The sequence below is a fragment of the Salminus brasiliensis genome, chromosome 14 (assembly GCF_030463535.1).
Source record: "Salminus brasiliensis chromosome 14, fSalBra1.hap2, whole genome shotgun sequence".
Taxonomy (NCBI): domain Eukaryota; kingdom Metazoa; phylum Chordata; class Actinopteri; order Characiformes; family Bryconidae; genus Salminus; species Salminus brasiliensis.
Window position 1 is genome coordinate 27,297,764 of NC_132891.1, and position 24,524 is coordinate 27,322,287.

The 24,524-nt window shown below is 37.3% G+C and overlaps 3 protein-coding genes across 5 annotated transcripts in view; 2 read left to right on the forward strand and 1 right to left on the reverse strand.

The window, feature by feature from the left end:
• The window catches only part of rapgef3 (Rap guanine nucleotide exchange factor (GEF) 3), a 36,827-nt gene extending 29,711 nt beyond the window's left edge, over positions 1–7,116 (reverse strand). Inside the window, exons 1-2 of one of the 3 annotated variants that reach the window (XM_072696928.1) lie at positions 6,991–7,116; positions 744–823 (exon numbers count right to left, since the gene is read on the reverse strand). In XM_072696928.1, the coding sequence (XP_072553029.1) occupies positions 744–823; positions 6,991–7,087 (177 nt within the window). In that variant the 5' untranslated portion in view covers positions 7,088–7,116. Of the gene's footprint in view, positions 1–743; positions 824–5,471; positions 5,613–6,990 lie in introns of those variants that run through there. The other 2 variants (XM_072696930.1, XM_072696929.1) reach the window with 2 other exon arrangements.
• Positions 7,117–8,730: 1,614 nt separating this feature from the next.
• slc48a1a (solute carrier family 48 member 1a) lies at positions 8,731–11,539 on the forward strand. Its single transcript, XM_072696815.1, has 3 exons — positions 8,731–9,002; positions 9,473–9,640; positions 9,964–11,539. The coding sequence occupies exons 1-3, from the start codon at positions 8,873–8,875 to the stop codon at positions 10,098–10,100; spliced, it is 435 nt and encodes a 144-aa protein (XP_072552916.1). The 5' UTR covers positions 8,731–8,872; the 3' UTR covers positions 10,101–11,539.
• An 873-nt stretch (positions 11,540–12,412) lies between these two features.
• LOC140577262 (solute carrier family 26 member 9-like) lies at positions 12,413–21,899 on the forward strand. The gene is made up of 20 exons (XM_072697153.1): positions 12,413–12,660; positions 13,031–13,170; positions 13,904–14,014; positions 14,124–14,299; positions 14,482–14,646; positions 15,445–15,597; positions 15,713–15,795; positions 16,082–16,229; positions 16,337–16,450; positions 16,615–16,692; positions 16,807–16,902; positions 17,792–17,898; positions 18,095–18,164; positions 18,276–18,368; positions 18,549–18,704; positions 18,920–19,156; positions 19,244–19,298; positions 21,130–21,266; positions 21,475–21,537; positions 21,632–21,899. The coding sequence occupies exons 1-20, from the start codon at positions 12,536–12,538 to the stop codon at positions 21,641–21,643; spliced, it is 2,319 nt and encodes a 772-aa protein (XP_072553254.1). The 5' UTR covers positions 12,413–12,535; the 3' UTR covers positions 21,644–21,899.
• Positions 21,900–24,524: the final 2,625 nt, after the last annotated feature.

A 24,524-nucleotide genomic window follows, 5' to 3' on the forward strand; every position in this document is an offset into this window, starting at 1 on the left:
GACACAAAACGTTCTCATGTAAGTAATCTTAGCTGTGCTAAGAACTACATAGATCTTACTTTAAAGGTGGTCAGTTCTAAATAATCTGCTTTAGAATAGTTACATTATACGTGTAAGTTTTATAATGGAGCACACATTTGATTATTTTGCTAATGTTTTGTCTCTGTCTTTCTCTATCTCTTCTTATCTGTTCCTCACAGCTGCCTGGCAAAGCTTTGAGGTGGGGTAAAGAGGCATGCTTATAAGTCTCTTTACAGCAGAATGCTAATTGCAAAGGTAGGTAATGAAATAAACGTTAAATCACTCTACCCTGTAAAAAGTGCCACACCATTCTTACATTTCTTACAAAGAATATGAGAATATTAGGAATATGATACATTATCATTTGTTCAACTGTGTTGTATTTGACAGTGTCTTAAATGTGACAATGGCCTGTGAAATGCCACTGATAGTTTGCAGCATATAAAACCGAAAAGAACAAGGAGCAGCACATCGCACAATGAGAATGATCAAATTTTTTTTAATATTTTTAAAATGGTAACTAATCAGGAGTTGGAAATCTTAAGGAAATTGGGAAAGTGTGTATATTATTATGTGTATATGCCAATGTAATATAAGTATTAACCATTTCTATTTATTCCTTTATCATGAAAGTGATCAGATGGTAATAATATTGCATCCACACGAGTAATTGAGCTGGTTAGTTGATGGATACAGATCAGTTATGAGTAGCCTTAGCTTACCTGGTCAGATGATGACCTCCCAGGTGTCGACGAGGCAGACATTACTAAAGTGTCTGCTGAGCAGATGTCTGCAGAGGCCACTAGGATGGAGAAGAAAAAAAGGTTTACAGTTTACAGTTGCATAGATCTCTAATCTGTTTGCAGACATTTTACATAATAGAAGTTGTTTGTGGTCAAAAATGAAAACATACAAAAAGGTTGCAAAGTTTTCCCTAGAACCATACATTCAAGCCAAGAGCCGTTCAGGAAACATGTTCTGCCTTTTTACAGGGTTAGACTGTGGGCACTATGATAAGTTGCAAGGCCATGGTAATTGTTTCTGTTGACACTGCATTTAAGGAAAAAATGAGGTGTAAAGGATTTCTCACAAGACATTGGCACACACATACACACTTTTCTAGTAGACTGAAGGGTCCACACATTCCAGAGTTCATACCCAGGACAGATAATGGAGACGTCCATCTCAGCACTGTCCGAAGAGACCACTTCATACTTTCTTCAAGTAATTTCTGACTTGGGGCCTGGGCCGATTACATAACACTTATTTAAAACCCTGTCTATTGTTCCAGGAGACTAGGCGGCCCATCCTGGGTGGAGCTCTGTGGGCCAGAAAGAAGCCACAGTATTGTTTACAAGCTTCATCTAGCTTTTTTAACAGACTTTTAGCCTTCTTTTTCTTTACCTCCTCATAACACAAGTTCACCACTTTTATGGCACAATACACTTTAGGGTTCTATATTGCTTTTTTAACAATAGTGGGACTCTTTTTGGTGCTATATAGAACTGTTTAAAATATACACAACGATTTGCATCAAAGAGAAGAGATATGTAACCAAGCAATGAAGCCACAATCCTTAAGCAACCACTGTATTACTGACGTTTTTACACATATATGTGATTATACTTGCCAGCTCATAAATGGAGTTGAGAAATGAAGGTACAAAATCTTCTTTTGAATGAGAGACAAGCTCTGGACATAATGTACTTTAGCCCTTTTATATAGATAACACTATATTATACAGCATCAGAAACCAGTTTTTTTTGTACAACTTGAGTAACAGTTTGAGGCAAATGAGTAATGATTTTTGAATGTAATACTTAACTTATTTTTCAGCTACATTAGCATCATTGCTCCAATGCAACATAAATGAGGCATTTACAGTGCCTTGCAAAAGTACTTTTCAACCTTTTGCCACATTTCAGGCTTCAAACATAAAGATATGAAATTGTATTTTTTTGTGAAGAATCAACAACAAGTGGGACACAATCATGAAGTGGAACGAAATTTATTGGATATTTTAAACTTTTTTAAGAAATAAAAAACTGAAAAGTGGGGCATGCAATATTATTCGGCCCCCTTGCGTTAATACTTTGTAGCGCCACCTTTTGCTGCGATTATGGCTGCAAGTCGCTTGGGGTATGTCTCTATCAGTTTTGCACATCGAGAGACTGAAATCTTTGCCCATTCTTCCTTGCAAAACAGCTCGAGCTCAGTGAGGTTGGATGGAGAGCGTTTGTGAACAGCAGTTTTCAGCTCTTTCCACAGATTCTCGATTGGATTCAGGTCTGGACTTTGACTTGGCCATTCTAACACCTGGATACGTTTATTTGTGAACCATTCCATTGTAGATTTTGCTTTATGTTTTGGATCATTGTCTTGTTGGAAAATAAATCTCCGTCCCAGTCTCAGGTCTTTTGCAGACTCCAACAGGTTTTCTTCCAGAATGGTCCTGTATTTGGCTCCATCCATCTTCCAATCAATTTTCTTGCCACTCTTCCATAAAGGCCAGATTTGTGCAGTGTACGACTGATTGTTGTCCTATGGACAGAGTCTCTCAGTAGATCTCTGCAGTTCATCCAGAGTGATCATGGGCCTCTTGGCTGCAGTCAGTCTTCTCCTTGTTTGAGCTGAAAGTTTAGAGGGATGGCCAGGATTTGCAGTGGTCTGATACTCCTTCCATTTCAATATGATTGCTTGCACAGTGCTCCTTGAGATGTTTAAAGCTTGGGAAATCTTTTTGTATCCAAATCCGGCTTTAAACTTCTCCACAACAGTATCTTGGACCTGCCTGGTGTGTTCCTTGGTCTTCATGATGCTCTCTGCGCTTTAAACAGAACTCTAAGACTATCACAGAGCAGGTGCATTTATACGGAGACTTGATTACACACAGGTGGATTCTATTTATTATCATCAGTCATTTAGGTCAACATTGGATCATCCAGAGATCCTCACTGAACTTCTGGAGTGAGTTTGCTGCACTGAAAGTTAAGGGGCCGAATAATATTGCACGCCCCACTGTTTTTTATTTCTAAAAAAAGTTTAAAATATCCAATAAATTTCGTTCCACTTCACGATTGTGTCCCACTTGTTGTTGATTCTTCACAAAAAATGACAATTTCATATCTTTATGTTTGAAGCCTGAAATGTGGCAAAAGGTTCAAGGGAGCCGAATACTTTTACAAGGCACTGTACATTTGGGGCTGCATTTGGAGAAAATGTGCAAATTAGATTTGTGACCAAAACAGCATCACAAGGACTCTCTGCTTTGTTTCTGTGGATCCCTGGCTTGTATGCATACACAAAACACCTGTTTCCTTCCTGTGATTTCAGTGTCTCAGTGTCTTAGGTGTCCACCCTTCCCACAGGCCTCTCTGCTGCGGCCTCCCACAAGGGAGTACAAACTATTCCCAAAAATTCCCCAGAGTGTGTTTTTTTTATCTTCATAGCAGAATTCCCATAACAGACTAAAATCACTCCCTGCAGAAACAAACAACTCTCAAAAATAGCAGCGATGGCAAAAGCAGATTGCTTGTTGATTGCTTGTTGTGCCACTGACAAACACCTCCCCTTAGGGTACAGTGTGAAAGATGGGACTCATACACACACACACACACACACTTGTTTTCATACACTGTCAGGATATGGGATCATGCATGTATGTACATAATTAAAGGCCTAAATGGATTACAATAGATGCTACTTATAGTAGAGTATATGTCATATGTACTGCACTCTGCTATGTTTATAAACACTCACACTCATATGTTCTTCACATTCATTCACACACACACACACACACACACACACACACACACACACACTGACACACACAAATTTACACATTTCCCACACATCACCTAGTACAAACCCAACAGAACTCACCAATGCTGTCTTTGTTCCTTCTGGATAGAAGCTGTTATAGTAAACTCTACATCATAAGTCTTTGACATGTCCTGACAAGGGCATATAGAGAGGCTGCTGGAGCTCTGACTTGTGCTGACTCTGCCTTCTACCTCTGCACACTGCTGAACAGTTGTTTCTCTGTGTATGCATATATGTGTGTGTAAGAGAGAGAGAGAAAGATAGATAGATAGATAGAGAGAGAGAGAGAGAGAGAGAGAGAGAGAGAGAATGTGAAAACGTCTCAGCAATCCAGTTTTCCCGCTCATGACCTCCACGTGGTAATGTCAGCCCTGCTTTTTGGCTTTGATAAGGAACACCACAAAGTTGCCCTAGATCAGATAGCATCACCAAGATAGAGTGTTATTGTCTACTGTTCTCAGAATGAATTGCTATGTGACATGTCCCAAACTCAAGTGCTTTACATGCAGGGCCCAGGCATTATGTATTTCAATCCTTGATCTTGAGAGGCAAGTACTTGAACCTGAATTGTAATCCTTAGGGTGTAATAAAAGTAACACAGTATTACAGATTAAGTTAATACAAATGTTTATTTTTGTAATGAATGAGGCTTTTTGATGTGTCCAATATGATCATTAAAAACAAAAGATAATCAGCAAGTGGTAACAAGATTTTTGTTATAGATGTAATGTAAAACTGTATCTTCGATAACTGAATCAGTTAGCTCAATGAATAATCAATAGGTTTGCTCATCTCATTGGTAGAGTAGCCTGAGATTATTAAAATGGCATGATCTCCAAAAATTCTTTTGGAACATTGCTGCAGAAGAATAAAACATCCTCGTTAAAAGTGCTTAACTAACCATGTAGGCTCAGTCTAAAAATGGCAACGAACAAGTCCAAATATCAAAACATTTCCTTTTTAGCAAACATAGTTTCTAACTGCCATCTAGTGTATACCTGCAGATACTGCAGGTTGTGTTCTTCCATTACCCCATCAGAGACTTGGATGAACTTAATTTTGTCAGTGGTTTTATAATTGTGCTTTTCAGTAATGACTGACCTCAAAATACATTCCTGTATATACTGTTGCTATCAATCCATAAAGTCCATTGTTTCACATTTGTTTAGAGTGAGAGTGGGAAGTTCAGTGTAGAGGCTTAGATTCAACTAAATATCAACTTAAATTACAATTACCCTGATCCCAACACTCGTTCTAGTCTATAACCTCAACCCAAAACCATAAATCATATCAACCATAAAATCGAAACTAGCCCTAATCCTTAGCCTAACATTAACAATGTTGAAAATTAACATATAGATCTTGGGACCTTCTGGAGAGTCCAGCCTAATTGTACACTGTGTAAACATTCCATGAAGAATGGATAAAACAAAAAATAAACCAAATAATAGTAAAAACAAAAATCATTAATATCATTAAAATGAAAACAAAAATGATAAATAATGAATATATTATTATACGATATGACAAAGTAATAACAGTAACTGTGAAAATGGGCAGTGGGCTCATTTTTTTCTATGTTATCGCACACAACTAGCACTGAAAACAGTGAGAGGGAAAAATACCTTTGTGTGTGTGTGTGTCTGTACAGAGTTCCTGTGGGAGAGGGAGTGGGATTTCCTGCAGCCCATCACCGCCCTGCTGAAACATCCTTACCCTCAGTGCTGTTAGCAATCTCTCTCTTTTCTCTTTCTCTCTTTCTCTCTCACAAACACACACACAACACAATTTGTGTTTATAAAAAATATCCTATATGCAGGCCATTACATGTATGTAAATATGTAAGTCAGATTTGTGATGTGTTTTTTTAACTGCAGAATTGTTCACAGCTCTGCTCTTATAATGCTGGATCCCATTGTCCTCGTAAATTGAACTAATCCTAATCCCTAATAAGTAAACATTAGTGAGTTTCAGAATCTTGAGTTGATGAAGGCCCAATGTTTTAAGCCTAAATGTAATGCTAGCCCTAAACACACACATGCACAAATCCACACAAACACAGCTTAATAAAGGCATTAATAAAGGCAGTTATATGTGCCTTCAAACAGCATATGTGTATATAAATCCTTTCATAAATCCACCTTCCCTTCCTTCTTTACTTCCCTCTCCAAACACATGCCAGCACGGAAAAAGAGATATTTATGTCAGCTGAGATGTACAAGTGACGCAAAGAGAGAGACAGAGAGAGAAAGGTGATATAATAGTGATGAGAACTAGATTGGAAGAAGAAGTGTAGTGGTCTGCATCTCTTTCAGTCTTTCATACATATAGACACACACTCATGTACTGTTTCCTGTCTTCTCAGCCTCATAGCTCTTTCACTTCTACCATCTCTCAACAATCAGTGGCTGTTATACCAACACAGAACACTGCTACATTGAAGTTTCATCATTCAGATGTGTACATTGTTTCCACATCAATAAAGTAAGTGAACTGAAAGACTCAGCACGCCAGTGCTACACATTTTTGCAAAGAACTTCGGCGAATAATTTATTCTGCACTAGTGTGGATTGTAGAAGCTATTTATTAACCTGTATGAAGGCCCACACTTCATCTCACTTTCATAACTGCATACCTTCAGTATTAGCTTCAAAGCAGTAACTGATTAATTCATACTTGGTACTGGATGCATTGATAATTGAATCATGGCAGTGAAATAGAAACTCACTACTACCAAGATGCACATACAGTAGTGTGCAGAAGTTTGAAGCACTTAAAAAGTAACAGGAATTTCTCATTTTTAAGAAAGTATTTGAGATCTTGTGAGCTAGTTTCCAGGTTTCCCAGTCAGCACGTGGATGTGTTCAATTCCATTACCAGCTCACCTGATTTATCCTCATTAAGCACTGAATACACAAACCAACACCTGGATGATTACAATAAAACTCCCATGTGGAGAGCTTTGGAGATGAAGTGAACAATGAACAAAGTGAGTAAAACCACTGCTTTTTGTATTGGTATTATTTGTATTGTAATCTAATATTAGTGTTTTGAGCACATTTTCACAGTTACCTAAAGAACAAGTGATTTGGGAAGCATTGATTATATAGTAATATATGTGAAGGGGTTTAAAGGTCTACTTACTTGTTGTGATGAAGTTACCTTTGACAGCTTCTGCACTTCTTCTTTGTTCTGTTATTTTTTTACCCCAGGCAGTTAACCAGGATTCCTCTCTGTCCATTTCTTTTTTGTGTCTGTTCTGTCTGATTTTACTTTTGCTGTTTAATGGAGCGTCAGAGAGTGCATCTGAGTTTTGATTTCTGTCGAGTGATAGCGAGTAAGACATTTGCCAACTTCCTGCCATCCTGTGATTGGCCATGTGAAAGAACTCCTGCGGCTGGATGCATGTGTGTATGTGTGTGTGGGTGTGTTTGTGTGTCAATGTGCATGACATGAAAAAGGTCACTCATTTTAACTTTGCCATTAATTGTAATGATTAAAATGTGTGTTATTATGACATTTTCTTATTGTCTATTGTTAACTTTACTGTTTGATATTTGTTGAGTGATATTTAAGTTGTCTTCCATCTTAAATGCAGTATATTGTAATAATGTAAAAATACATTATTAGCCCAAATGAACCATGTATGCGAGTGTATGTCTTTGTCCCTCAGTGGTTTGCCCCATCTTGAACTTATGTACCACAGTGACTAAGGGAAGCAGGGCCAAGGCACATCTGTGTGTGCCAAGCTGATCACACGTGCGGCACAGCGTCAATCCATGTGCTACAAAAAATGCTCTCCATCATGCAGCAATCATGCATTGATTATTGAGTGTAATATTGACAACTGTGTTTTTAGCAATCTGCGCTTGTTCTGTGACTTGGCAAACAATTTGTTGTCTGGGGCATAAATGATATTGTTGTTTGTTACTCTTGGTAGGTCATTACTGTTTGTTTCCAGTGTGAACTTGCCATTAACTCACGCAGCTGATTTTTTAATATTAAAAAATGCTAATGAAAGCTTTGCCTTTTCTATGTAAAGATGGACCTGCCTTCTTACACTCCACACCACACAGTACACTAAAGGTGGGCTTTAAATATGAGACATTTAAGGGTTCACCTCTTTAATCTTAGAAGTAAATTATACTAAAAGTCATCTTTTGCCAACTGCTCCAGGTCTCTCAGATCTGAAGGGTGCCTTCTCCCAACATCTGCCATTTCTCCACAGGTGTTCTGTAGGATTTTAGTCTGGCCACTTCAGAACTCCAATGCGTTGCCTCAAACCACTTTATGCTGCTTATGCCTTGGGTGATTGCTGCTGGAATATTAAGATCTCCTTAAGATAGTCCTTACTCATCCACAATCCATAGCCAAATCTTTCCTATGTTCTTTGCTATGTTCTTGAAGAAGTGGTGCATTCTCTGAAATATGTGCACGAGTGCCAATATTGTTATCATGAGAGTGAGAAATTGGAGTGTGAGCCCTCATACTTTGGGGTTTAAGGGGTTAAAACTGTGCTTGGCACGTAATGTGGTTAGTGCAGGAACTAAGCTGTTAAACCACTACAGATGACACATCTCTTGCAAGTATTATATGGTGCACCTACAGTTTCAGCAATCAAGTCTTTTCCTTTATGATCAATAGATATGTTTCTATTTCTTTGTTATGGTTCTATTGTCTTCTTAATTTTGTAACAAAGCAGATTTTCCCTATAAAATATGTATTTGTTGTTATTATGATTATTATTCATATTCATCAAGGAGCAGATAACAGTTTACAGTTAAATTATTATTATTATTATTATTATTATTATTATTATTATTATTATTATTATTATTTACAGTAGATGGCGCTCTGTGTGTTAAGTAGGAAATCGAGGAGGGCATGAAGAAGTCTTATCAGTGAGTAGAGCTGCTGAGCAGCTCGTGTTATTACGTAATCATCTGAGCGTTATAATCCGCTCTCGAGCTATTTCCTGAAGGTTTTCCTGTTTGTAGGGCTATTATTTCGCAGCACCTTAACATTAATGGGACCTAACCGGACTTACATCAGTATAGGCTATGCCACGTTTGGCGTCTTATTTGGACTTTCGGCTTTTATCGTTTGGAACGTGCTTTACTGGCAGCCATGGACGGCGGCAATGGGCGGGTTATCAGGTAAACAACCGCCTGACACATTGAACTTTTATGCTCAGTATTCTTTAAATGTAAGAAAACATCAATTCAACGCTGATTTTTATATTCGATTTTTACCATCTTGTGAGACCAGTTACTTGGTTTAACGTGCCTCGTTAGTAAAAACGTTTCGCTTCAAATAGTTGATGCAAGAAAATTACACGTTAGCATGCCTTAGCCGTTATATTTAAATCCACTCATTTGTAAGACCCAGAACCTTATATTCCATGTCACCGTACCTGTTTGTGTAATATATTAAGTCAGTACACACAGTAAAACTAGCGATGTGTTACTGAGCCTTTATCTGGACTATAATGAGCACTGTGGGTATTAATCTAGCACAGGTTTTATTGTTATGCTGTTTGACATTGTCAGTCCCAGGATCATATTTAATCCTCCAGTACTTCTTAAAGGATGGTAATATTATATACAGTGTTTGTATGTGTTTACAGGAGTGCTGGCCCTGTGGGTCCTGGTTACACACATTATGTACATTCAGGACTACTGGCGCACATGGCTAAAGGGACTGAAGCTCTTCATGATAGCCAGTGCAGTTTTCTCAATGCTGGCTGTCGCTGCTTTTGCCACTTTCATGACTCTTGCGATTACTAAAAAGCAAGGTGAGTTATGTACACGTATTTAAACATGCTGTCAGGATAGTAAAGCAACTGTCTTTTGGTTTGTATAAATATCCTACTGCACAATATTCTGCTGTAAGACGCTGTCATTTACATGGGGTTAGAACATGGCGACATAATTAACTAAATAAATGATTTCATAAAAATACATAAAATTCTATTTAAATGTATTAATGAAACATAAATATCAAATAGCGTGATAACATGATACATTATAAAGGTTTTATTTAGGCCCCTATTATAAATGCAATCAAGGCATCTCTTGAAACAGTAATACCCTCACTGAAACTTCTTCTTATCCACAGCACTGACAGACCCAAAGAGTTTTTATTTGTCATGTGTTTGGAGCTTCATCACATTTAAGTGGGCCTTCCTTCTCGGCCTGTATTCCTACCGGTACCGCCAGGAGTTTGCTGACATCAGCATTCTCAGTGACTTCTGATTGGCTACATTTGGAACTGAATGAATTAGCTTTTGCCAGTTGGTAGCTTACCTGCCACTCAGGAGGCGGGTGGAGAGAGATCAAGCTTGCCAAGCAGGAAGAAGTGGAGTACTGTTCTTTCTGTTTTCACCACCCACCCTGGACAATTTGTCCATCTTTTCCTCTTTCCAGAATAAGTCCTGTAGGAAATTGTCTACATCCCATTCCTATTATATTGTTAAAATGCAAGATGATATTTAAACAAATCACATTGCATAAGAATGTTCTGTGGCTATGAGGCAAGAATCTCTGATCTAGAGAGTATGTGATGAAAGATTTGCACTTAGCTATTTCTGATAGCTTGCATCAGTGATGACATTTCTATCTTCGATTTAATGTAGTTGAATGCATTTTATTAGTATATAAACACTATTTACACTGTTTGCCATAATCTATAGTTTTTTCATGAATTATATATATGATGAATTAAGCAATATTTCTATAATGCAATTCTGTATTTTAGCCAGTAGTGGGAGTAAAATGCCAGCAAAAGCCCCTAATCACAAAATCTGGCTTTTGCTTTGGGCTCATGTGAACAGTGTCTTGCCACCTGTTCCAGTAAGACACATAGGCAGACTTTTGAGGTATCAGTATTATAATATTGCTGTTACACTTAAATTCATTTCTTCATTTTAAATTGAACAATTGACTTTTTGACATTTTGTTTAAAATGCACTTTCTTTGTGCAGACTGGGTGCAAAAGATGTAGTTCAAACATTAATGAATGATCTGGACCCAATTACCAGACCTTAAACAAATATATATATATATATATATATATTATATAAAATATTTTTTTGTATTTGCATCCTAATAAATACATCCTGCCAAATGTTTATTGTTCTGGGTGAAATACATTGGTTTGAGGTATCTGATAAAGCTCCTCAATGGGGCAACAATACATGTGTATGTTCAAGCAAAATTACCCAAAACTGCTGTGCAGTGTTCTATAGGTCATTAAGTGTATTTGTAATGTGGTACACTTAAAAACATTAATTGTTTGTGGTCACATGTTTTTATCACTGCAATGAAGTTATCCAATATTGTGTTTGTCATGTGATTTTTAAAATGTCCAGAATACAATGTAGAGGTTTGTGTAGGAACATGGATACAGCAGTGTTAATGGAGTGATAACACCGTGTCAGAAGTCATCGAAACACTAATCAGTCATTTGTCTTCTATTTTGTCAACAAGCCAAATGTCACTGATCAGTAGTATGATTTATTGAATTTACCAAACATGTACATGATATCTTCAGTAATACAATCTGTTACATTAGCACAAATCTGTCATTGCATTCACTTGCTTTTTGGCAATGGCTGTTTTGGTATATTGTATAACTAATTTGTGGGAATGATGTAAATATGTAAGTAAATAAATGTATAAGTTAATGTAAAAAATCATTTAATACTGTTTTTTTTTTGTAAGGGATGTGGTGTGGAGGAGGAAGATTTGAGCTTAAAGATTTTAATGTTTAATCATGAACATAGGGTTAGGATTGATTCCTGTCCTTGGAGTTCTAAAGTAAGGTAGTCTAGTGTTAGTGACTTTTAAGCTCCTCCCCCAGTATGACTGTACCTGTATATAAGAACACTAGAGAAAAAAATTACCTGAAAACACTCTGCAAGCGTCTAATTGTCACAGCTCAGAAAGCTGGATGGTCAGTGAAATAGGTAAGAACTTTTTTTTCCCTCTCTCTTTTTTTTTATTACTGTGCCCTAGGTGCCTAAGACAATGCATACATTCTATAATAGACACAATCTACATTATGCTAATAATTGTTAATTTTGATGTAAAGATGTTCTGCATTTGTTGTATTTAGCCATGGTGTCACTGTAATTTCACACATTTGGAAATTGATGAGTCATTGATTTTTAATACATAAATGTATATAGATATATACTAACTTATTTCTATATTACTGTACAACCAGTGTACAACTTTTATAATATTAGATGATTAGATAATATATGTATATATAAATTGACAAACCATTTACTGAAAGAAAAAAATAGTTCATCTTTTAGCAAATAGCAAATCTTTTTTGTATGTCTGTGTATAGCTGAAAGTCAAATGGTGCTTGACCATGCTGTTCATAGGTACTATTCAAACAAATATTCTCAAGGTCAGATAAGGACCTCTCAGCACTGTACAAACGAGGTTTTACCAGCTTCTGATTTGACAGCCAGCCACTGAGGCATCCAATGTCTCCCCATTTCTGAGCTGAATGCATCCAGATATATTATGGTCAGATGTTGCTGTATAATGTTATGTAAGTGCAGTTTGTATCAACACACAATAGTTATGAAACTATGTCAATGTCGATTACATTTTACTATTGTTCTTATATCTCAAACCTAGTGAATGAACTTGGGATTTAAGGTTTGGCCAACACAATGAACCCAGTTCGACCCCGCTATGCAATAAACCGACCAGCTTATTCTCAACCAGATTTTGATGAGGAGTTTGTCAGGAAGAGGAGGAGCTTTCCTCTGGGGGACAAAGTTAGAAAAGTCTTCAGGTATGTCAGCACCACTGTTGAATAATATATATTTAATTGTCCTATGACTTTATAATCCTGACGGGACCCACTGGTAGCTAGGGATCCTGTATTAATACAGCACTGAGGATGACCCCTAAACATCTGACAGAATGGACACACAACATGGCAACCAATGTACATCTATAGAATGGATAAGAAGCTTGGATAAGGGGTGGATACAAAAGTAAATAATACCAAGCAATGAAGCAATGAAAGGAAAGAAAATCGGTATTAGAAACAACTATTCCAGCTGTAAATGAAATTAATGCATTTTAAGGTGTTTAAACTGAGGTTTTAGGGCATTCCAATCAGCATAGATTTCATATGTGTGTGTGTGTGTATAATGCAGGTGTTCCAAAGGGCGACTGAAAAATCTCCTCTTCAGACACTTGCCAGTGCTTAGCTGGCTCCCAAAATACAACTTCAGACAGAACCTCCTGACTGATGTCATCAGCGGAGTCAGTGCAGGCACCATTCAAGTTCCACAGGGTCCGTTTCACTCACGCACATCTCTCGTACAGTGGGTCTTACTTACTAACCATAACTGATAGAGCTGGTTCAATGGGCTGTCTCAATCAGATTTATGGTCGAAGTGTTTTTTTACGCTTCCTTATATTGACACTTTTTAGTTTAGATTCTTTTTGTTTTGTTTTAGACCAAAAAGAAAATCTTAGGTAATTAACTTCATGTTCTGTATCAGTTCTATACCTTCTTCAGTTTTTGACCGTGTTGTTGACTTTTTGTACTTCTAATCAGTTGTTTTTGAAAAGTTTTAAATATTGTTTTACAGAGATAATAATGCTTCCATAGGTTAGGTTACTTTATTCATCTCTGACTGCTTGCATAAGTGGAAAATGAAGTAAGAATAAAGAGATAAAGTTGAATCTGAGTTATACTGAAAAAATGGTGTTTAGGACTGACATCACTGATGTGTGAAGGGACACATTAATAAAATCATTTCTCAGTCATCATCAAAAATGAGACTGAACTAAAAGAAAGCAACTGTATTGGTGTACCATAATAAATTCACATACAACCACTCGATAAATTATGAACTGTTTTTTTAGTGTTCATACAAAACCATGTTATCACTCATTCATGACTGTGGGAACCTGCTTCATGCTGATAATGATTCTTTCCTGGAATACTCATATATGTATAGTTAATCATGCAATTTTCAGAATTAATTAGATTTACATCAGTATCTGTGTTCTTTATTTAGGCATGGCCTTTGCCTTGTTGGCTAACCTACCTCCCGTCAATGGGCTTTATTCTTCCTTCTTCCCTCTCATTCCATACTTCTTCATGGGCACGGCACACCAAATGGTGCCAGGTAAAGTTTCCAGACATTCATTTTGTAGATTATCAAAAAAAAAAAAGATAAAACTTAACTTAAACAAAGTTATTTATGTGGATTTATATGGATTTTTGATTTCACACAGGTACTTTTGCTGTGCTGAGTATCATGGTGGGCATGGTGTGTCTGAGGTTGGCACCAGAGTCAGACTTCAGCCATTTCAATTCTACCCTTAATGCCACTGTAGTGGATGAGCAGATGATGAATGAGGTCAGACTGGGCATATCAGGCACTTTGGCCTGTCTGACTGCCATAATACAGGTGACTGTATTCTTGCTGTACCATAAGAAATAACCTAATAAATTGCTGCTTTAATGGGTTTAATATGTGAGGAACAATTGGATGAGGATTTTGTTGCTCAGTATCACATGTACATTTGTTGATCATATAAATTGCATAGATATAGGAATATTTGTTTAAATCTATTGCTTCAATGTTACCAGATTGGTCTAGGTATGATGCAGTTTGGATTTGTGGCCATATACCTCTCAGAGTCATTCGTTAGAGGCTTCATGACAGCTGCAGGCCTGCAGATCCTCATATCTGTGCTCAAATACATCTTTGGGATCCATGTACCACCATATAGTGGGCCTTTAGCTATAATTTATGTAAGTATGTCCTATATAAGTCATTAATGTTCAAGAAATCTGTGAGTATTTTTTATGTTTTTAGGACAAAAACTTTATAGTTTAGTAAGACATCCATATCTGGTCAACCCATGATTTAATGAATAAAAATACTTTCAACAAAAAAAAAATGTTGAAGTACTATGTTATTAAATGATCATAGCTACCCTTGACTCATGGGTATGAGTTGTCCAATAAAGTTCTTAAGGGGTCTGGTTGCCTAAACATATGGGCCCCAGTGACCTACACTCTTAAAAATAAAGGTGCAACAAAAGATTAGTTGAGTCATGCGGTAGAAGAACCATTTTGGTTTTATAAAGGCACGTTTTTGTAGCACCTTAATTTTTAAGAGTGTACCTGCACTGCTGGCTGTCATGTAAAAAGGTAAAGGTGCACGTATTTGTCACTGTACACTGTACAGCGTGTCCTCTGCATTTAACCCATCTGGTAGTGAACACACACACACACATGTGTTAGGGGCAGTGAGTACACACACACACCCAGAGCGGTGGGCAGCCAACTCCAGCGCCCGGGGAGCAGAGAGGGTAAAGGGCCTTGCTCAAGGGCCCAACAGTGGCAGCTTGCCGAGCCCGGGAATCGAACCCACAACCCTGTTATCGATATCCTGGCGCTCTAACCGCTGAGCCACCACTGCCCAGTCAGTAAATAGACTGCCTTTATAGTTGTCAGCTTCAAAACAAATTCACATATACATATTCTTAAATTCTTAAGAAGTTTCTTTCTCTCTGAATGATTTGTTTTTTCTTTCATGTGTTTTAGACACTTATAGACATATGTAGGTACCTGCCTGAAACCAACATTGCCTCTCTGGTGTTTGCCCTGATTAGCTCTGTGGTGCTGATTATAGTGAAAGAACTAAGTGCTCGATACCGTCATAAAATCCCCTTCCCCATCCCAATGGAGATCATCATTGTGAGTGAAATGAACTTAAAAATGATGGTGGTGGACATAATTAGTGTGTTACATTTTATAGGAGCGAACTGTAGACCATGTACAGTACATATAGGTTTTGTTTGTCATTTTGCAGGTGGTGGTGGCCACTGCCATCTCTGGGCCACTGAATCTCCCTGAGAAATACCACATGGACGTAGTAGGTCAAATCCCTTTGGGGTGAGACAACTGAATTACTGCAAAAGCAGTTACAATGATTTATCTTGGTATCTTGTGGTATCTTGTGTTTGGATTAGATTTTATAGAATCTTTTACATCCAGCTCAATGGCATATCATAGATTAAAGCTAGTTTAAGACCAGGCATCTGCATCCCATCTGCAGCACTCTTGAAATAAAGTTTTCCCGTTGGCCTAATATGCTATTGGAATTAGGTTGATAACAATTCTTACACATGCACTAAAGCTCACAAGTTGCCTGAAAGTTTCAGTCTATCTCTTGTGTCAGATTTCCAGCCCCAATCTTGCCCACAGTGTCGCAGTGGGACGACATGCTGAGTACAGCCTTTTCCCTGGCCATAGTTGGATATGTCATCAATTTGGCCATGGGCAGGACTCTGGCTGCCAAGCATGGCTATGATGTGGATCCCAATCAGGTATGCACTTGTGGAGATGGTGTGAAAATATGGGTGAAAATATGGGTCAGCCACAGGAGACCTATAAACTTTTGAATGACACCAGTTTTCACTTTTCGGTCTGGCAGGAAATGCTTGCTTTGGGCTTCAGCAACTTCCTAGGTGGCTTCTTTAAGATCCATGTCATTTGCTGTGCTCTGTCTGTCACACTGGCTGTTGACAGTGCAGGAGGCTCATCACAGGTGAAGCCCCTCTCAGGAACTGTCAGTAACAATAATTCTGTTATTTTAAATGGTTTCTGTAATATTCTAGAAACATATGCTGTTTTTTAGAGGCAAGTACATAATTTGATCCCTGTGTGGAACATATCTAATATATTGTGATTTTTGTTTAAAATCATTCTCAGTTTGCCAGTCTATGTGTAATGCTAGTTGTTGTGGTCACCATGCTAGCACTTGGAGCCTATCTAAAACCACTCCCAAAGGTAAGAATGATCATTAACATAAGATTTAAATACATTCTTATGTGCAGAAAATGTTTTGCTCAGTGGTTTCTGTACTGATAATGTGTTACTTCCTATTTGTTACTTTAATATTAGTCAGTGCTGGGAGCATTAATCGCTGTTAATCTGAAGAACACACTTCTGCAACTCTCTGACCCCTACTACCTGTGGAAGAAGAGCAAACTTGACTGTGTGAGTTACACTGTGTTCATTAAAGTTTTTTACAGTATTGGTGAAATACAGATAGAAATGGTGGATTGTATATCAGAAGAAGAAAAACAAACCTAATTATAAATGAAGGTAATCTGAAATATTACAGAATTGCTTGTATTGCAACAGAAATCTAAGTGGGTCCTATAATGCCAGCAGTAGCAAAATGAAACATAATAGTAACATAATATCTAGATTAGTATCTAAATAAACATTTGATTCAAAGGTAGCAGTCTGTGCACCACTTTGCAAGGAGCTTCACAGAGCTCCTCTCTGTAGGTCCCTCATCATCATTGCCGATGTTGCGGATTATTATTGTGTCATTGATAATGGTGGGGTTGGAGCTTTTTTGTTTTGTTTTGTTTTGTTATGCAGTTGTAAGTGTACAGAGTGTAGAACGTGGGTGAGAGAACACCGCCTTGTGGGCATCCTGTGCTGAGTGTGAATGTGGGGGAGTTGTTGTCACTCATTCCAATGGACTGTAGTCCATGGCCCAGTTACAGAGTGTGTGACTTATTCTGAGCATTTAAGTTTGGAGACCAGTCTGGATGGAATGACAGGTGTTACATCCAGGAGGTTGAGTGCAATGTGCACTGCCAGTAAGACTGCATCATCAGTAGATCTGTTGGCACGGTAGGCAAACTGAATAGGGTCCAGAGTGCTGACAAGGCTGCTCTTCATGTGAGCCAAGATTAGCCTCTCAAAGCACTTTTCACAATAAGTGTGAGAGCAATTAACAACATCAGAAAAAAGAGATCTCATGCCATTTCTAGTAATTTATGCAAGCATACATATTTAGGGCTATTTGTATTTCCAGTATTTGTATGTACAGTATTCAGGTTCACTCTGTTATGTTTTATGTGTTTTATAGTGTGTATGGGTCGTGTCTTTCTTGGCAACCTTCTTCCTGAGCTTGCCATTTGGTGTTGCCATTGGGGTGGGCTTTTCTATCCTGGTAGTTATTTTCCAGACTCAATTGTAAGTAATATATAATTAAATTGCCATGACATTACTGCTAATTAATGTAACTTTTATTGTTTTTTTTTGTTGTTGTTTTTTTTTTACATACAGTACAAACAGGTAGTAAGCCTAGTCTTGGACAACAAAGCATTTTCAATGGTATTCATTATCATTGTATATCATTGTAATGTTTCTTTTTGTGTTTGGGCTGTAGTCGTAATGGCTCCGAAGTGGCTCAGGTAATGGAGACAGATGTGTACAAGAACCCTAAAGTCTATAATAAGGTAATGACCCACAGAGTGCTGTGTTTAATGTCAGTAGACTGTTTGACTGTGTTACATGATGACATACAGTGTTAGCTGACTCAGGAAAACTGTCCCCTAACTTTTATTTAGGTGAAGGTTGTTGAAGGTGTGAAAATTGTGAGGTATTGCTCTCCTCTTTACTTTGCCAACGTAGAGATATTTCGACGAAAGGTCATTAAAAAAGTAGGTTGAAATTTATCAAAAAACCAACTGCTTGTTAATTTCTTTTACATTTTCAAAACAATATATACATTTTGTGAACATTTTTATAGTTTCATGTGACAGTGTAATTTATCCAGGATGTGTGCCAACAATTTAAAAAAGCATTTTCAGTATACAACTTCTTGTGTGTATGGTATGCAGACTGGACTTGACCCAGGCAAGGTTCTTCTGGCCAGGAAGAAGTTTCTTAAAAAACAGCAGGAGAAAGAGAAACAGGAGATGAAAGCAAAGCAAAGTCAGGTGAAGGCGGCTGCCAGAAAGAGGAAATTGAGTTCGCTGGTTACAATGAAAGCTCAGGTTCAGATGATTTTTTTGCATTTACTGTACTGTACAAGCAAAAAGTGAAAAAGTCATCTTAAAATAGTGTTTTTGAAACAGATGCTTGAAACAGATGTTTGTTGAAATCAATTTAAATTCCATTTTGCTAGAATTACTTATAAGAAATGAAAATAATTTATATACTGAGATCCTAGCCTGAAATGTTGTTGTACATTGGCCGTTCTATTTTTCAGACCATTTCACAAATTGATCTGCAAAGCGACTTTTACACTATTAGTGCTGATATGCCAACAAGTTATGTCAACCCCTACTGTGACATCAGTGGCTCCCCCGGCCAGTTACCGGACCCTGAACATACCAGTCCACCTACTGTAACCATAGAGATGCAGCCCATGCCCTTCCATACACTTATACTGGACTTAGCAGGAGTCTGCTTCATCGACTTGATGGGGACTAAGGTTCTCACCAAGGTGAACTGAGACTGAGTCATTTATCATGAAATTATCACTAAACTATTCTGGTGGTATCTTGCTTAATGTGTTTTTATTTCCTTACAGATGAGCAACACATACAGCATGCTGGGTATCAGCATATACTTAGCAAATGTTCAAGGTAAGAGCTTTTATCAGTCATTCAGAGATACCAGTAGAAGCAGAATTCCTGGTGCTTTCATGGTTCATTCTGATACATATTTACTTACCAGTGCTGCAGCAAAGTCTTTGTTTTAAGCAGAACACGGACTGCAGAAACGTCACTCTGGACACCTTGGATTATGTGCCTCTCCCTCTCCTATCTGCCTGCAGATTCTAGGACTGTGTTTTTTCAATGAAATACAAACAAAATGTTTTCTTCTGAAAAAAGGACTTTGAAACACTGATCAACAGTCCAGTTCTTTTTCTCCTTAGCCCAGTTTAGATGCTTCTAACGCTTTACCTGCTTCAGGGACTGGCTTGTTATTAGAAATGCAAAAGTTACAGCTCCTGTCCTATAGACATCTGTGCATGGTGGCTCTTGATGCACTGACATCCCTCAGCCTCAGTTCAAGTTCTTAAATTCACATTCCTTGACAATCCTCTCATCCCAGTTGCTCATGCACCTTTTCCTACCACATTTTTCCCTTCCAAAAAACCTTTCATTCATATGCTTTGATACAGGATGGAGGGTGTTGATGATCAGTTCTGAACAACTGTCAAATCAGCAGTCTTCCCCATGATTGTGGTCACATGTACTGAAATAGAGTAAGAGATATATAGTATTAATACTGTAAAAATAGTAAGTAAAGTTAGTTCAGTTTAGGTTTAGAGTTAGGGATTAGTGCAGTAGTTGTGCTTGCCTGCAGACAGCTTTGCTTTGATGTCTGAAGACCAAGTTCATGGAGCACTCTGTGTAATTATGCCTCACTATGCCAAAAACGTTTATAGTATATTAAAGACTGGTCAGCTTTTCATTTGAGAGACATTGTCTAATGATTCTGTGTTTTGTTTGTAAATAACACTGGTGACGAATCAAATTTAAATTTTAAATTTAAGTTATTCCTGGGCTTCTGCTCTAAAAGCAGCCTCAATTATTTGTGATGGGAATTCTCCAATATTCAATATTCTTTTGAGATTCTGGTCCATGTTGACATGCTAATGTCACACAATTCCTACAAACGCTTTTCAGGTGAACTTTCTAATGCAAATCTCCTTTTCTACCAATGTCTATTGATTTCTGGTGTTTAGCCACTGAAGATCACTAAACTCAATTGACGTTCATTAAACAGTTTGAGATGACGTGTGATCTGTGACATGGTGCATTATCATCCTGGAAGTTACCATTAGAAGATGGATGAATTGTGTTTCATGAAAGGATGCACATGGTCATCAACAATAGAGGTTCATTACCAGGCAAAATGTTCTGTTCTTAGCTGACAAAAGTGTAACATGATTTGAAAGTGCTGCATATTCCGAGACGCTTTTCTGATCACCACAATTGTACAGATTATTATCTGCCAGCTTGAACAAGTGCTGCCATGTGATTGGCTGATAAGGTATTTGCATGAATGAGTAGGTGTACAAGTTCTCATAATTACAGACTTGGTGAGTGTAGCTTAAAGTAACGGAAGTGTATACCTACCAAGGATCATGTAAACTCTAACACAAGTATGTACACACTAGTATTTGAAAGAATATCAAATAGATATGCTTATAAGGACTCTACTTTAAAATGGACAAAAAGACAACTTATCCAGCATATTATTTTAACAAAGAAAGGGAGAAATTTTGTAAATGTTGTAGCTCTTTGAACATGCAGGTTTTTTTTTATTTATTTTGAGGTGTCATTCAGACATCATTAAAAATCATGTGTGTATATTTTAAGTAAAAATGGCACTAAAGAAGTTCATGCATTGGGCATAATTCATTTGATCCACTTACTTCTTCTCTATGTGTATATGTTGCTGTAGCTCAGGTATATGAGGAGCTGGAGGCAGGAGGAGTGTTTAAGGAGAGTAGTATTACTCCTGGTCACCTGTTCCTTTCTGTCCATGACGCAGTCCTGTTTGCCCAGAACAAATCACTAACCTCTGGTACCATGGAAGAGGTAAGTCACAAGGACAGAAAAGTTTGCTTGTTTTTCATGAATCTATTTATCACTTATCATCAACCTGAGCAATAAGTAAATACACTCCTCACACTTAATGAAAGCATTTCATTCATGTTTTAGTTTTGTTAAGCAGGGTGGAAAAGTTAGATATATAAAACGCTGTACTAGACTGTATAGTCACTGTGTATATATGTGTCATTTACAGACAGACAAGGAAAGGATAAAGATGGCTCTTGACTTTCAGGAAGAGGAACAAGACCTGGAGCAGGTACATAAAGGCCCTGAGAGCTCCTAAATAATAATGGTTATTAATTTAATTTATTGTGCATATTTATTACATCACTTCTCTCTTTCTCCAACAGAACTTGTTCTAAAAGTTCAAAAATAAAAGAAGAAAACTGGACATGAAAGCCAGAAGAAAAAAAGGACAGTGCACCATAGCCTGATTTATATAAATATATTTTATGTTTGAAATTACACTGTACACCTTTGGAGTACACAATGCTAATATAAATTAAACCTAAAGTGAGGCCTATTCAGTTGTTAATATAGTCGATGACTGCGTAGAGGTGTGTTCTGTTTTTGTATTGTACAGAATACTGTTTCATTATTTAAAAAAAATCTGTTTCACTCCTTGTTTTTGGGATCATTGGGATTGGTTTTACCTTAACTGTATGCATGCTGTCCATTGGATTACCAGGAGAGGCCAGACGCTGCTTGCTTTTGAACGCATTTAAAATAAATATTGTTCACCTACTTAGCTAGTATTTTAATATGTCATGTTAATATGTGTAAATAGTATACACTCCCATGTAGCTTAAGCATTAAGCCAGATGTAATTGACAGGATCATTGGTTTACAATAGGCCTCTTCTCAATTTCAGTTAAAGTTGTTTTGTTAACAATGTACCCTATATGATAATTCTGAATACCTTATAATGCCTGATATAAGCCTGTATAATTGATTGTATCATGACGGGCAGCTGCAGAACCCAAAAGGCAAGGAAAACCGATTTGATAACGAGGCTCGCCTATAAACGATACAACTAACGTGAACCTGAATAGAGGGGGAGCCTCTCTGACGACCTCGTGGATTATAGGACCGTGAACTGGAACTATGACGCCCTTGGTTAGTTCGGCTTCGTCTATGCAAACCGCACCATGAATGCATTCACTACCTTGACTGTTCAGTACGTCCAATCATTACCATTTACGGCATACCATGAATACCTTCAATTCTCGGCACTGGGCAGCTAGCGCTAGCCCCTTAAATACCTCAGCCTCAGGTGAAACGTATTAACAGAATAATGAACATAGATAACCCACACGTGATAATAACCAAACAGTGAAACGTGACATGAACAATACTTCAACATAAGAGTCTGTGAAGCATGACATGAACGTGAACGTCAACATAAGAGTCCGTAAAGCATGACATGAACGTGAACGTCAACATAAGAGTCCTCATGAGAGCCTGCGGGCCGCGAACCTACAACCCTGATAGCCCAGCGCTCTGACCGCTGAGCCACCGCTGTCATAATGTCATAATGTACTGTAACACACTAAAATGTTCTGATTTATACATCCAGATAAATTTTTGTTGGATGTAATCACTTCTGCCTCAAACACCTATTGCAGAAGTGAAAGTTGATAGAAAGCTTGATTGTTTAAATAATACCAAACAGCCATATCTAAGGGCGCTGCATTTCCTAGGGCTTAAAAAATTACATTTATTCTAAAGTTGAATAGCTGGCAATCTAAGGACAGATTAGCAGGTACAATAAGGTACTTTTAAGAGAGGTGCAAACGAGAGGTATTTTAAGAAACCACTGGAAATTAAATTTGACAAGCAAAGGTTTAAATAAAATGAGAAAAAGTGTGTTCACCCCTAGTGAAATAGCATTGTAAGTGTAAATAAGACACATCCTCTACAGAGTATACACCTCTGCACATAATACACAATATCATGAACAAAAAAAATTATACATTTTAATAATAATTAAAAATTAGAGTTATTTTGTCTTAGAACATCAATAAACAAAAAACCTTTAAAGCAAAGCAAATGGGGCAAACATGGGAGAAGATATAGATAATTATGTTTGGGTCTTGCAGACCCAACACAGTGTGTATGTGTACGCATGTGTAGCTCTACTCCATCTCATCTGTTAATGTATAACTTCTGGATGTCTGCAGTTAGCACAGTTAGCTAAAGGTCATTGCTAACAGTTTCTATCATTCAGTGAGTTTGTTTTTTGTTGGCTAAATGGTAACTATAATGCTGGACTAGCTGGATAACAATATCAATACTGGATAACAAGAACACTTTTATCAGTTAACAACCAGTGCTTAATCATAAGCAGCAGAGATCTCTTTTATATTAACCAGTTTACAACAACTAAAGAGAGCTGTCTTGTATAGGGATAAAGCCAGCATTAGTAACAACTTTAATCTAGCTTTCCTACAGTTCCTGCATTTGGCCAAAGAAGTACATCCACAACTGCCCTAAAATGTTATTGCTTAAAGACTTATTTGTGATCTCACTTATGTTTTATGTAGAGATTAGTCGCTAAGGAAAAATAACATTTTCCAAAAATGAGTCAAGAGATCACTTTTCTGTCTTGATTTAGTTTGTCAAGACTCTACATTTTTTCTTTTAGAATAAACAGTAATTACTTGGCAATATTTTTTTTCTTGAACAGATTAAATTTTTGTAAAAAATAATCACATGATTAGTGTTTCTCCAGAATATCAGAGAACTTGTAGAGAGGATAATGTCTTCCATGTTTGTTAGACACTAGGGGCGTTCCCGAGCGAGTAAGAAAATGTGTTCAAATGGAGCATTTCAGCAAAATCATAGTTTATAAATGTTTGATCATTTTCATATAAATAATTTCAGCACCACAGACATATGTTTTTAAAAGCTTTTCAACTCACTTATAAGACAACTCCAGCCAACTCTAGCCAACCAGTCAGCACTCAGTAGCAATGATTGCCTAAACCCTGTTTGCTGTAGGAAAATGGAAATATACATGTACAGTGAGTCCAAGAAGTATTTGATCCCTTGCTGATTTTCTTCGTTGGCCCACTAATAAAGACATGATCATTCTATACTTTTAATGGTAGATGTATTCTTACATGGAGAGACAGAATATTAAAAAGAAAATCCAGAAAATAAATCTAAGGAATATATATTAATTGATTTGTATTTCATGGAGTGAAATAAGTATTTGATCCCTTAGTATTCATTAGCAGTTCT